Source organism: Asterias amurensis, chromosome 9 (assembly GCF_032118995.1).
Source record: "Asterias amurensis chromosome 9, ASM3211899v1".
Taxonomy (NCBI): domain Eukaryota; kingdom Metazoa; phylum Echinodermata; class Asteroidea; order Forcipulatida; family Asteriidae; genus Asterias; species Asterias amurensis.
Genome location: NC_092656.1, coordinates 19,756,115 through 19,771,461, shown reverse-complemented (window position 1 = coordinate 19,771,461; position 15,347 = coordinate 19,756,115). Strand labels below are relative to the sequence as shown.

The 15,347-nt window shown below is 36.5% G+C and overlaps 3 protein-coding genes across 3 annotated transcripts in view; 2 read left to right on the top strand and 1 right to left on the bottom strand.

Moving 5' to 3' along the window:
* Positions 1–632: 632 nt before the first annotated feature.
* LOC139941985 (uncharacterized) lies at positions 633–10,136 on the top strand. The gene is made up of 5 exons (XM_071938642.1): positions 633–1,304; positions 4,715–4,759; positions 5,930–6,322; positions 6,759–6,797; positions 7,106–10,136. Exons 1-5 carry the CDS (start codon positions 1,152–1,154, stop codon positions 7,322–7,324), a joined length of 849 nt encoding a protein of 282 aa, XP_071794743.1. The 5' UTR covers positions 633–1,151; the 3' UTR covers positions 7,325–10,136.
* Positions 10,137–10,277: 141 nt separating this feature from the next.
* Positions 10,278–14,322, bottom strand: LOC139941986 (5-formyltetrahydrofolate cyclo-ligase-like). The gene is made up of 4 exons (XM_071938643.1): positions 14,239–14,322; positions 12,979–13,211; positions 11,926–12,181; positions 10,278–10,993 (listed from the first exon to the last, which is right to left on the bottom strand). Exons 2-4 carry the CDS (start codon positions 13,090–13,092, stop codon positions 10,767–10,769), a joined length of 597 nt encoding a protein of 198 aa, XP_071794744.1. The 5' UTR covers positions 13,093–13,211; positions 14,239–14,322; the 3' UTR covers positions 10,278–10,766.
* Position 14,323: 1 nt separating this feature from the next.
* The window catches only part of LOC139941927 (uncharacterized), a 34,995-nt gene continuing 33,971 nt past the window's right edge, over positions 14,324–15,347 (top strand). The window contains exon 1 of the mRNA XM_071938571.1: positions 14,324–14,345. Coding sequence (XP_071794672.1) covers positions 14,324–14,345 — 22 coding nt within the window. The remainder of the gene's footprint in view (positions 14,346–15,347) is intronic.

The following is a 15,347-nucleotide window of genomic DNA, read 5'->3' as shown; positions in this document are numbered from 1 at the left end:
ACACTCCAATAATAGGCGTACGCAGCCTACCCTACAAAACAGTACGTTTCATTGCAATCAGTTCCTATATATATAACGTGAAAGAACATTTTGATGGAAATTGATGGCCATTTAAAAAAAAACAAAGTAACAACAAAAAACACAATTTTTAAGGATATCTTTTGAATAATTGACACGCCAGTCAGAAATGGTAGAGGCAACTCTATGCTCTTCTCCACAGCCCCTCAAAAAGGGGGACTTTGAAAATGAAACTTTGAGAAAAAAATTATGAAAGTCTAAACTGTCTCAACGAACCTTACTTTCCACGTTAATACAATAATTGGAATCTAACTTCACTTTCACTTTGACCCGAGTATGGCAGAAATAAAGCCTAAAAAGCATTGAACCGTTTGGCGGTTTGAATGGGGGCGATTTGAGCAAACAAAATAAGCCACCGATTCGTCACTACTCAGGGAACACTCTCTACTTCTAGGTGACCCCCAAATACATAGTGTGGTAGCCTGCTTTGCATAAGAAAGCCATGAATAATAAGAAAGGGACAAAAGCCTTGAGTAGAAGGCTATACTTCATGACGGAGTCGACGGGCGTGGTGTATGCCCAACCGCATTATAATGAAGTCCACTCAACCATGACCAACACACCGAGGACTATTACACCATTTTCATGTATTGATGGAATAGACAGACGCCATTTTTCCCGTTTCGTTTCATCTGTGAACCTACATTGGTTGTTTATTATGAAGTTAAAGAGTCTCTGGTAATTACATGATCGCCATTGTTCAACGTTTATCACAAGATACCAACAATCACACGCCATATTACGACTGTAGTTTTATAAAGAGATAAAAGAGGACATACCACCGATTGACGTCCGATTCGGCACTAGCACCATCCGTAACACGGATTCTTAATTGTTTGATTTATGGTTTGGATGACATTTACCTTGGATGATGTTTGCTTCTGTTTAAATTTCGACCGTGAACCTAAAATGATTGGTCAATTGTAAGGTCTTTCACAAGGAGGAGCAGACAACAAGAAACCTGTCAAGGAAAGATAAACCACAGCAAGACAAGTCATCAACAGATGAAGACACCAACGGGTTCTGTGTTTCATCTCAGCCAAAACATTTAAATTGAAACATTTGGAATTATTATGGCGAATGCGGACAATATTAACGGGAATTCCCAACCAGAAGATGCGCCCCAAACATCCTCCCAATCATCAGCGGGTGCAGGTGGAAGGAGGTACCGTAAGAAAGACGATAAACGCGGCAGTGGGCAGTCTCAAGATTCATCAAATACACCGGTAAGTATATAGATGAACCAATTTGCAAAACTACATGCTCAACCGACTGTGCAACTAGTGGAAACATCAGAATGAACATCATTGATATGAAACTCCCTTTTATTATCTTGTTTTCCCAAAACGACCCGGTAATTTAAAATGTTTTGTTTTGTTATTTAGTCTCTAAATACACAGGTAAATAAATCTCCAAAAAAACTGACAACCATAGAAGTGGAGATGTTATGGATTTGAAATAATTTTCCCTAATTATTATATTTTGATTTCTTGTTTGCTCAAAATGTTCTGGTTATTTGAATCAATGAATAGCTGTTGTTTTTTTGTCTCAAAAAGTCTTTGAATCCTTCATGCTAAACTAATATTTTAAGTTGAATCCATGAATGAGTCATTATACATGTATTTCATTGGCAGTCGTGAGAGAAACTTTACATCACCAATATCCCTCACCCAAAAATATGCATACAAAAATGTTAAAGTCTATTACTAAAATATTAATGATAATTTCTGGATTTATATATATATAGCGCCAAATTACCAAAAAAAAACTAATAATAATTACCGTTATTTGTTGCTAGGAGATAAGATGTACAGTGCGGAATAAAACCAATAACCCTCATCCATCTATAATACTGAACAAGTAAAGAGCGAAATGTTGCTTCAACCAACCAATTGACCGAATAAATATTTGTCATCTTAACAACATGATTTTATTTTATCATTTAAAATTTATTATTTGAAGAAAAAAGTTCTTATCACAAAACAGTGAGTTGTACAGCGTCTCATTCTCACTCAAGTTAAGCAACCATCGTAAATATGAGAGTAAAGAAATTATTTATCAGAGTAAAGAAATTATTTTGTAGATGATGGGACAATTAATGATTTTATGTATACATCAAAATTATCCCCCACATACATCATACCCACTACACAGGCAGCAAGCAGTTGCTATTATTGTTTACTTGTATGACCTATGACCCCAAGGAGGTAATTTTGAACGGAAGTAAAGGCTGGTTGCCATGCAACCATTGCTGCATATCATCAACAGGCTGTGAAATAAAACACGTTTAATTGTCAAGCTGGGCATAAGACATTACTACGCAAACAATGCTATTAAGATGACTCCACTCATAAATTATATTCATATTCATCTTTTGATTGTAGTAATTTTAGAATGATCACTTAAGGCAATTTGGTTTTGTTGGCAACATTTTATCAAAAGACAATTTTTTACTGCAAACAAGGAATTGATAAAACCAAATATGACTACCATGAATATCCTAAACTAAGACAGTTTGATTGGGATATTGACAAAGATACTATGGTGATTTAAAGGATTGTTATTGAGATTGGATTTTTATGTCACAAAAATTGCACCCGTGTTGGATTCTAGCCAGTACGATTTACAATGTATTTGTACCGAAAAACATCTACTTTATAGGCAGTGGACACTATTGGTAATTACTCAAAATAATTATTAGCATAAAACCTTTCTTGGTAATGAGTAATGGGTGGAGGTTGGTAGTATAAAACATTGTGAGAAACGGCTCCCTCTGAAGTGGAGTAGTTTTCGAGAAAGAAGTAATTTTCCACGAATTTGATTTCAAGACCTCAGATTTAGAACTTGAGGTCTCGAAATCAAGCATCTGAAAGCACACAAATCGTGTGACAAGGGTATTTTTTTCTTTCATAGTTATCTCGCAACTTTGACGACCAATTGAGCTTAAATTTTCACAGGTTTGTTATTTTAAGTATATGTTGAGATACAGCAAGTGGGAAGACTTGTCTTTGACAATTACCAATAGCGTCCAGGGTCTTTAACACTGCTGACATTTCAATAACAAACTATAAAACCGACCTGTGAAATCAACAGTATTTACTGACCACACTGACCATGTTCTGAAGAATTACAAATGATTGATTTGTCTTTCTCAATTTTAAGGGAGGGTTTAAAATAACCATGTCCTGCTTGGGTATAATTCATTAATCCTGAAAAGGGGAGAAATAATATAGAAAAGAGAAAGAATGAATATTCATATCTCATGTCTGAATTGTTGGATTATATTAAAAACGCCTTAGGGTGATTTCCATCAACATCTAACACCATGTAAAAACTCAACACCCAAACTGTTGGACTATGATTATGGTGGTGTGCTAGACCAAAATGTAAAGCAGAATCAGTTAGTCCTCGGTCCAAAACCACTTTTAAATTAAGGTGGTTTTTCATGATCCTGTAAAGTATTTGTCCTCATTCCAACAGAGTCAAACAACACATGCAGTTAGAATTCGATGAGTTTGTGATTGTAAGGGTTAAGAATAAAACAGTAAATTTGATTGGTTTTAAAACAATTTACACCAGACCAGGGGTTTTCCATAACTTTTTCAGTAACTAGCCAGCAGCAGGGCCAGTTCAGCTTGTCATTTCACTAGTCAACCAGCTTTTCACAAGTCAACAAAATTTCAAGTAAACATTTTTTCCCAACGCTGAATTAGCCAGCAGGAACACTTGAGATTAGGCCTGAAGACCAGTGTTTTAAGGAAGAGCCCTGACTGTCAAATGTTTAATGAATCACAGGACTAAAAGATTCAACACCGGGAAGCAATGGTAATAAACCATAAAAGGACTGGGGGAAGTCCACTCAATATAATTCTGTAAAAAAAATAACTACAACTTGTACACAACCATTCAAAAGAACTATAATTATGCATTCCGGGCATAGCTACGGTGTGAGAAAATCCATGCTCTCTGCTGCGTATCATTGCTGAATTTCTAGTCAGTATTCAACGTATTCTTCCTGACAAAGACTCAATTCTACATGCAAGGTCATGGTCCATGGAAACTTTCAACAACACTATTCGCATTCAATAGTCAACCCTTGTGTTGTGTGTTGTAAATGATACGCAAACTATAGGTGTGTGACGCCTCCCCTATTTGGATGCAGGTTCATGTGCACTTATTTATTTGTTAACACAGACTACCTCACACCATTGGGGCTCAAATTTGGGGGGAGGGGGAAATCTACAGGACCTTTTGGCTTAAGATGTTTACCAGAATTGCTTTAAAAAAAGACCAGAATCAAAATTTATTTGAGTACTAAACTAAAGGACATGATCTCATTAGCCATAAGGGTTCAAGTACACTTCGTACAAAAGAATTGAAAGTTATTTTAACAGACTCAATGCGAACATTTGAAGATGTCATTACACAGAGTGAGTGAGTTATTGTTATTCAATTGAAAAACACAAGACCACCAGACTCTTGAACTTGTCAACTTCCTAAACAGAGTACAGTGTACTGAAAATGTAGTTTAAGGAATTCAGTTTTGGAATTTTGTTAGTATTTGGGTTTTTCCCCTCCGACAGAATTTGTGAAAATGTACTCACATAAAGTTCTTTTTGTGTCTTTTTCTTTTCAGTCTCTGAGAGAAAAGGAAACTAATCAAAGTGATGCAGATATTCAGGTAAGACTTACATGGTCTCATGAGTAGAGAACAACAAACCAATTACAAGTACCTGGGACCTTTCTCAAACCTCTCTTGGGTTCAGGCTCGGTGGTTCAAACAACAGCAGACAAAGCTTAAAGGGAAGGTACATGTTTGGTAATTGTCAAAGACCAGTCTTCTCATGCACTTGGTGTATCCCATCATAACCACAAAATAACAAGCCTGTGAAAATTTTGACTGAATTGGTCATCGAAGTTGCGAGAAAATGATGATAGAAAAAACACCCTTGTTGGACGAATTTGTGTGCTTTCAGATAAGAATAAATGACTTCTAGCTAGAAGTCTTATTATTTTATTGAGAAAAAAACTCAAAAACTATGTTACTTCAGAGGGAGCCGTTTCTCATAATGTTTTATACTATCAACAGCTCTCCAATGCTCGTTACCAAGTCAGTTTTTAAGTTAATATTTGTTTTGAGTAATTACCAAACGTGTACTTTCCCTTTAAGCCAGAGCCCAAGCGGAGGTTTCAATTGAGAAAGGCCCCAATTAGGATTGGTGGGAACTTTGCATGTTGGTTGACAACTCAACATTTTGATCAGTATGCTCTGGTTGCCTGAAGAGGCTCTGATTTCTCCTGAAGACGATCAGAGCATACTGATCAAACAGTTGAGATGTCAACCACTGGTTCTTTTCAGAACCAACACTACCGGTACTCAAAAGAGATTTACACACGGTGCTACCACAAACCTCATCTAAATAAGCTGATTACCCATAACTTTAATAACTATTATATCAATACTGTAACAATAGATGTTAACTTTTGTACTAAGGGTATTGAATATAATTTTTTTTCTTCTTTTTGAATTTTAAAGGTGCTTCATGCAAATCAGTGTAAGGGAAAAAACAAGTTAAATCATGTCAATGTTATGTAAGGAAGATAAGTTGAAGACAAACAAAAATCAAATTTAAAAAAAAAATCTCAAAGTCAGTGTAATTTAGTTCAATTTGAACCACACAAAGCAAAGAATGTCCATTTTCCTACAACTTCCAACACACTGATTTTCAATGTGTCAAACTTATTTTTTTTTAAATGTGAATGCCTGAACTTTTGACCCTAGCTGAGGCTTTTACTCAAAACCTAATCTTACTTTACTCAATTCTCACCTTTTTTGTCTTCTTCATCCCAGAGGATCAAGCTTAACCGTCTCAGCAACTATGAAGTCGACGATGTTAAGATGGCCAACGTCTTTGGCTCCAAACCAACTGATAAGAAAGCCGTCAGTAGTTCAATGCGTCTTAACCCCCTCTATGACCAAGATGGTACAGTCGAAGTCTCCTCAGATCAAGCTCATGTTGCTAAGTCTTCAGATACTGCCAGTCAAGACTCTGGTATCGGCAACATGACTTCTGCTAAGAGTAAAAAAGGAACTTATAAGCGACCCAAGAAGGCTCAGGATGAGGACGAGGAGGAGCTTCCAGTCAATGATGCTGACGGGACTAAGATAAACTACAGCAAAAATTTTAGATTTGGGAGGCCAGCGGAGAATGGAGTTCAAAACGGAGCAGGAGTTAAGAAACTTGTGAGTATAAAATTTAAGTAAGATTTTAAGCTAATTAAATTGTTGTCACAACTTTAGGGGCCGATTTCACAAAGAGCTAAGATTTACCTAAACTGTGTATCAATCTTAACTTCTGAGCAAAGTGATGTCACAATAGAAATATGGCAATACTAACCGGTCATCTTAACATGCATCTTCTTAGTGTTTTGTAAAACAAAGAGGAAGACTAAAGACATTTCCTTGATCAGTTAAACTAAATGTGTATACTTTGCCTTTGCACGACATACCTCTTGAGAGGTACATGAACAAAAATATCTTCTTAATTTGACATTTTAAAGGTTCAGAAATAGACATACATCTACAGTATTGATTAAGACTTTGTAGAATTCTTTCTTTGTATAGTATATTGTTTCCTTCAACAAGTTTAATTATGTTTTCTCTTTTCTGTTTGATTCAGACAACCTTTGGAGTTGTAATGCCTTCCAGAGTCAAGCAAGTAAGTAAACAATTATTGTCTCAAAGATCCCTAGGGTCTTACCGCTTTCCCCTACTGACTCCAGAGCAGGGGATGGCTGTACCCCGGGTATGCTCATTTACTGAGGTATATCTGGGGTAAAGTGACTCAAGTGGAGAGGAAGTCGGTTGATCCCAAGGATTGCCCCCGGGAATAGAGTACTTGTACAAAATTGCTTTGTCTCAAGGAGGTAAACAAATTGTTAAAGAGGAAAACCTGGCAAAAACCTGACTCAACACACTTACCTAATTTTTAATGCCATCTCAATTTTCCCCGTCTTTTTTTTTTAGAACACCATCCCCAAGAATCAGCTGGTTGCCGCTGGTGGCGGTGTTACCCAGTATGCACTGAGTGAACAAGACAAGAAAGCCAAGCCAGATATTGAGGCTGCAAGACGTCGACACGAGATAAGGAGAAGATGGAGATATGTCATCATTCTAATTCTCATCATCTTATTCTTTGGTCTTATTCTTACCGTCGTCTTGTACTTTGCCACAAGAGCACCTTGATGACCCTTTTTGTTGCAAAAATTTTTCCAAGATTCCCAGCCATAAAGTGCAACAAGCACTTAAACAAAATGTTTACCTTGAAGGTTAACAAAGGGCTATGAATTTTACCTTTCATTCGGTGACAAACTTAAGATGAAATAATTTGTTTGTTTGATAAAACATCCCAAAATCTTGAAGATTTATGGAGTAGGATCATTTTCGTTTAGACATCTCAGTTTAATGTTTGTAATTTGTGTGTAATCACAATATATAGCCAAAGCACATTGTGTGATGTCACAAGAGTAAAGTCAAACCTCAGATCACTAATATCTCAAACTAGAGAAACAAGACTCACGCTATTAACAGAAATGTTACCTTGTTAAGTAATGCCTCTTTTCATTAGCAGAAATACTTACCAAGTACAAAATATCTTACTTGGCAGGCGCTGGTAAACATCACAATTCCTTGTTTACATTATTGCGATCTGCTGAGCAAAGAAATTTGCGAAAGTAGTTCTGCTTGACAGTTTTCTTGACCAGCTGATCAGTTGATTTAAATCAATGCTTAGATGGTTCTAAAACTTACTCATGGCATGGAACAAGGTCAGGGAGATGTGTGATACTGTTTCAACGTAAATACTTCAACGTTAAAGCCATTGGACCCTTTCGGTACAAGAAAAGGAAAAAAAGTTCACAGATTTACAAATAACTTACAGGGTTTACAGAAGGTAGTGGTGAATGACTTCTCTTGAAATATTATTCCATGAAATGCTTTACTTTTTGAGAAAACAGTAAAACAATATCAATTCTCGATAGCGAGAATTACGGATTTATTTTTAACACATGTCATGAAACGGCGAAACGCGCGGATACAAGGGTGGGTTTTCCCGTTATTTTCTCCAGACTCCGATGACCGATTGAGCCTAAATTTTTCACAGGTTTGTTATTTGATATAGAAGTTGTGATACACGAAGTGTGGGCCTTGGACAATACTATTTACCGAAAGGGTCCAATGGCTTTAAGCTTTTCAAAAACAAATCTGTTGAACATTGTAATTTTGTTTGCCCTTTGTATGCTATACATTCTTAAAATATTGAGTGTCATTCAACATGAGAGTAATGTCTGCTGAGATGTTTTATATTCTTGTTTCTCAATTTTTATATGAAATCTATCTGTGTATAATGTTTTGTAAAGTTTCCGAAAAATACTTAAAGTGACTTTTGGTATCTAGGTTATTAGATTTTTTTCAAGATTGGCATTGTATTCAAGATGGTGGTTATTAATGCTATGGTTGAACTCTCGTGGCCTAAACAAATAAAGCCTGGTTCATACTTCTTGCGAATGCGAATGCAAAGCGAATGTTGACGCCACAAATTCGCAACGAATAATTCGCAGCAGTTGCCCTCTGCTCAACTCACTTGCGAATATCACTGCGAAAGGAGGGTTGTGACGTCAAATTCACGTCACATTGGCTTCGCATTCGCATGAAGTCTGAGTTAATTGTTATGTCTATTTTGTTGCCAAAATATACTGTAATAAATGTGCAAAGAAATAGAAAACCACACATTTTTTACCAGCGGCTGAAACAATTTAAAGTTTATGTGTAAAAAAGAAATTGTTTAAATTTATTATTTTCTTGTAAATGTAAACAAAAATGTGGAAATGTGTTATGGATAGACTGAATACTCGACATTAAGAGTGCCAAATAGCCCGGCGAATTTGAGGCTGCAAACAAAACACCAGATGAACAAGTAAGAATGGAAAAGAAAAATATATCAGTAACTGACTATACTATAAATATTTTATAATTCAATTGTACTCTTCCCCCGAGAGACGAAGTACAATGCTAGTGTAAAAAAAAACAATAATAACAACAACAAATTGAGAAGATTTCAATCTGACAGTTCACTGATTATCAAGTTTCTACTAGTATCAACCCTCAATAAAAAAATGTCTTCATTCGAAAGAAAAATGAACGCAATGTATAAAAAAGATAGTGTTTGTTAATAACTGGAATATATTCATGCAATCTATACTCGTGTTTATAAATGCAAGTCAAGAATGGGCAGGGCAGGCCCCTGAGAAAGTTGTCAAAGATATTTTATAATAATATTGTGTGGCATGTTTTTTTTTTTTACATCTGTACATTTATAAAGATAAAAAACTTGATTGGCAGATCAAGTTTCTAGTGATCCAGGAAGCGATATCAAAAAACTAGAATTAAATGTGTAAAATAATTGATATTGCTTTTTATTACTCTCCTTAAAATATCAAACATATTAAAACATGATTGTTTAAGTTTCTATTTTAAGTCCAATTGTACAATTTTATATTTTTATTGTTAGTGGTCTGTACAATGGTTACTTATGAAATTTGTAAAGGAAATAAAACATATTTGTTATTAATTATACATGGCAACATTTTGTTTGAATCCTTGGTGAATTTTAAAAATATTTTATATAAAAAATAAGGATCTCAATTAGGCAATCAATAATCTATCAAAATAAAACTAACAACTAATGAGAAGCATTTTATATTTAAACCCAAAGAGCCAGTCCAAATCAACCTAGTTCAGTTGCAGATTATTAGATTTGGTTAAAGATAAAAAGTCAGTACATTAGAATCCCCTCCCAATAACCAAAAGGTCACATACCTATACATATATACCAGCTCCAAAACTCGTCTTAAAACTTATTTTGTGCTTTAAAATGTTTGTCCATGTAACTAATTTTAAGCCCACTTTCGCCTTTTGCAAAATGAAAGTGGCCTTGCCCTCTCAAACAGATTTCCGCTACAACTAAAATGGCGTGGCACTGAACCAAATATGTCTGCCCTCCATAAAAATAGTTCTTTGAATACAATATTAAAATTACAAGAATTTGCAAAGAAGTCGGCATTAAGTAAATCAAATGACCTCAAGATTCAAACTACAACCACTTCTTCAACTCCAAAAGTCCCTCTACAGTGTTACTATACCTCATACATATTCATGACCGAGAGTCGAGTTCTCATTGGTCCATTCGTCACCACGCGCCAGGTGTTGATTTTGTTCATTACCAAGCGCGCACGTGAGTATTCTCGTAAGTGGTAAATGCGCATGACCCGGGAGCTATCCAACTTGTCATGCGCACAACCATTGTGCGACGTCATCCCCGGGGGCTATTCTTCTTGTCATGCGATGTACGATCGTGGTACTGTAAGTTTTGTATACACGCACGAACAGCGCTCTCTTAGCGACATCCAACACATGAACAAACTTATCATTTGCATTTTGTTTCACAGTCATCATTTTCTCTTGCTCAAAACTCATGTTCCGGTAACTGCATATGTATGAAGTATAGTCAAACAATTGTAATATGGTTTGTTTCGGGTGACTAGTCGATGAGCTCCCTCAGTATTTGGCTTCCAATACCTTGGGGAGCTAATATCGACTAGTCACCCTCAAACCATGTTATATTTGTGTATTATTCCATATCTCCAAAGACAACAAAGTCAATTTGCACATCCTCGTCTGTCACCGGTACACTGCCACATATCTGCTCTTTGAATGCCAATGCGATAGTTTTAGGCTTACCGATAGGATGCTGTGCACAACGTTCCTGGTACTTGTCATAATATCCTCTTCCTTTCCCAAGTCTATCTCCGTTAAGAGTAAAACCGAGACCTGGAACTATGATCAGATCAAGCCCTCCTAATTCAAACAAATAAAACAAACAATACAAAAAGGAATATTATTTATGCTGAGGGAATGTTTTTCATTTCATTTATTAATTTTGGTTGTGAAGCCAAGGACTCTCAGAAGAGCAATGTACAAGCCAAAAACCAAATGGAGAGAAGTGTCGTGGCGGAGCGGTTAAGAGCACCGAATCCAAACTGTGGTGTTTCTGATCAGCAGCGTGGGTTCGAATCCCCAGCAGTGACACTTGTGTCTTTAAGCAAGACACTTTACCATTGCTTCGTCCTTCGGATGGGACATAAAGCCGTTGGTCCCATGTGTTGTGTAACGCATGTAAAAGAACCCAGTGCACTTATCAAAAAGAGAAGGGGTTCGCCCCGGTGTTCCTAGTTGTGGCTGCTTAATGCGCCATAGCACCTTGTAACCCCTTACAAGTGCTACATAATTGGTCTCAGAATCCACCACTGCAATAACCTATCTTTCTGAAAGTTTGTATATACTCAGCGCATTGAGTACCTTGTTTGGTAGATACGTGCACTGTATAACAGCTCAAGGCTTCCCTTGCCTTTGGTCTTTACTCCCTTCTCTTGTGGTACCAGAGTGTTCTTTGGGTTTATTTTGGGATTAAATTTTGGAATTAAAGAAACTTAATCCAGGGGTCGAAATTGCCACTAGCCCGCTAGCCCGGGACTACCAGATTTACATCCGGGCTACTGATTTTTCCAGTTTGATAGCCCGACGGGCTAGTTGAATAATAATGCAAAAATCATCATCACAAACAATAAAGAACTATGTTATTGGTGTATTGTAAAGTTTGAGCCATGACGCAAGCCATAACGTGGCTTTTGGGCTACCAAAATCTAATCAGGGCTACTAAAAATTATTGGTCACTAGCCCTGCTGACTACCATGGAAATACACTTAATTTCGACCCCTGCTTAATCCAACCTGTAGTCAGTGCATCTTCTCTATCCTCCCCCTCCCCTGGTTGCTTTATCTTCCACTTAGTCAACGGCAACGTGGCATAATCCTCCATGGAGTGTAGCTTCAGCATGTCCATCCTAGGCCCAATGTATTGAGGAACGAAACATTTCTTATTGTTTGCAAACATGTGTTCTAGAAGACCCTCTGTGTTTACTTCATCTGAGGTGCTGAGGTAGACCGAGATCCGTTGGCTTTGTTGATATACTGGATGTGAAATAACCTAGGGATGAAATATACATTGTACACTCAGTCTTAAACTTAAAGGCAGTGGACACTATTGGTAATTACTCAAAAATAATTATTAGCATAAAACCTTTCTTGGTGACAAGTAATGGGGAAAGGTTGATGGTATAAAATATTGTGAGAAACATCTCCCTCTGAAGTAACATAGTTTTCGAGAAAGAAGTAATTTTCCACAAATTATATTTCAAGAGCTCAGATTTAGAACTTGAGATCTCGAAATCAACCATCTAAATGACACAACTTCATGTGACAAGGTTTTTTTTTCTTTCATTATCACTCGCAACTTCGACGACCAATTGAGTTGAGCTAAAACTTTCACAGGTTTGTTGTTCTGTGCATATGTTGAGATACACCAAGTGAGAAGACTGGTCTTTGACAATTACCAATAGTGTCCAGTGTCTTTAAGGAATGGGCTGATTTTAGAATACAATTTTTCAGAAATGTAACACTTAAATTAAAATCTTGCTGCTGTCTTTACCACAATTAGTATGCCAGGCTTGGCTTGGAGTTGGACGCCAACCATGACACCTGTTCATTACCTGGTTTTATTTATATTTTTGATGAATTCATTCATAATCATATCATATATAGAAATAAAACTTTCCCATGTGGTATTATTGTCAATATCACAATCACATCAGTGATTCAGTCACTGCGACTGCGACTCGGCGAGCGAGTCGTCTGCATCTTAAACGGCATAAAATTAATCGTTTTATAGTTTGAATTTGGACTATATCTAGTATTTTAACCGAACACATTCCTAATAACTTTTACCTTCTGTGTAATAAAATCTGATTGTCGTTTCTTTTCTTCACTCGACAATGAAGCTAACCGTTGTTTAATTTCACGACGAAGCAAACCTTTTGCTTCACGTATGGCGGCCGCCATCTTGGTTACTGATCTAACTACGCGTCGTTGGTGGCGCTATGTAGCTCTTCTAAAAATTACTGGCGGCAGAAGAATGAGGGGAACTCGGAGGCGTCAAGCGAGTTGAGAGATGAATTTCTCTAATAGAAAGAATAAAACACTCTAATTCAATTTATGTTAAGTGCCAGCAATAGGCTTTATTTCCATGAGCGGTAATATTTCCTTGACGGGCATAATAGTATTAGCAAGATTGACCTGGTTCTCACAAAGTTCTTATTAATACTTAGCCGGCCCTATATGCCATTCTGTCAACCGACTCGACTGAAAGAGGAGCGGTTCGATTATGTGATCAAATCTAGATAATTTAATTCTAGTTTAGGTTTGCTTATCAGAAAAATGTTATGCAAGTTTTTCTGCTTTAGCAGCTCTATAAAAAAAGGCTCTTACCTAGCCCAAATTTTATTCAGCTGCTTAAAGGCAGTGGACACTATTGGTAATTACTCAAAATAATTATTAGCATAAAACCTTACTATACTTGGGGAGAGGTTGATAGTATAAAACGTTGTGAAAAAATGGCTCCCTCTGGAGTAACGTATAGTTTTCGAGAAAGAAGTAATTTTCCACGAATTTGATTTCGAGACCTCAGATTTAGAATTTGAGGTCTCGAAATCAAGCATCTGAAAGCACACAACTTCGTGTCACAAGGGCGTTTTTTTCTTTCATTATTATCTCACAATATCGACGACCAATATTGAGCTCAAATTTTCACAGGTTTGTTATTTTATGCATATGTTGAGATACACTGAGTGAGAAGACTAGTCTTTGACAATTACCAATAGTGTCCAGTGTCTTTAAGCAAACCGCGTTGCTTAAAGCCATTGGAAACTTTCGGTGCAGATTTACAAATAACTTACAGGGTTTACAGAAGGTAATGGTGAAAGACTTTTCTTGAAATATTATTCCATAAAATGCTTTACTTTTTGAGAAAACATAGAAATTGTGATACACGAAGTGTATACGGGACTTGGACAATACTGTTTACCGAAAGTGTTCAATGGCTTTAACAATTTTCTGCTAAAAAGAGCAGGATGCGTGTACATGTGGCATGGTAGTTTTGCTGTAACCTTATTCTGGTAAGAACAATTTTGTTGTGCTTATATAGCATACCTTTTGTGGTAAACAGCTTTATGGAATATAGGGCCCTACTGTTCTTTGAAGAAAACACACCCATCTGGGCTGGAAAAAATTAGTAATGCCTGTAGATTTTGTCAAAAGTACAAAAACAATTAATCCTAAAATCATTACAAAATATTGAAAACACACGCTCAACAAAGACACTTTTCGTAATAAAATGTTACTAATAAGATAAAACTAAATGTATTGATGATTACAGGAATTGGTTTCCAATGTTTTATCAGAGTACGGCAACACCTTTCAGTCGCTATTGATTTGTGGGGCGTTTGGCCTCGCCTCTCCCCACTAAACGAGCCAGCTGCTCCAGCACAACATCCCAATTAAATCTCGGACAATTTTTTTTAATCAACACATTGTTATTGTTCAGATTGTCATTGTTAGATTGATATTGTATGGAAGTTGTAATAACAGTTCTGCCCTATTTACGGAATGAATCAATGAGTATAGGCCATATATTTATTCGCATCACCCCGGCCAAGTTTTGGGATGGGATTAACCTCGGATTATCATCATCATTCAAAAAATAAAACTGTTCGACTTTTTAAAAAAACTTGAAGAAAATCACATTAATGTAAATTTCGGGTGGGTTAAAATGTCAGCCGTTTGCGTGTCACAAGAATGGAGGACAATCCATTTTCCTGGCGTTAACAAAAAAAGGCCGCCGTAAAACTTTTGCGTGTATTATAGACACGTCATCCGAAGTGGTTAAATAAGTATAATAAGTGGTCAAACAAGCTTGTTATTGAGAACAAACTATAAAATAACAGTAAACTTGCGGGTACAGCATAATTCTCTTTTGAGGGAATGTTGGCTCTGAAGAGCCGCTTTAGTATCGACGTTTCGAACAGTATACTATGGTCGTCTTCAGCAGAAAGCTTTATTAGTAACGATTTATATGGACTCAAACTGGATACAACCAGTAGGCCTACCATTCTCATATTTTTTACAAAACTCAGACTGAATAAGGTAGAACTCAGGTAGAAGGTAGAACTCAGACTAGAAAAAAGCAGAACCATTCACATCACAAACTGAGGGTATAGAAACTAGATGAAACCTGTTACATCCACATTATTGCAAACTAA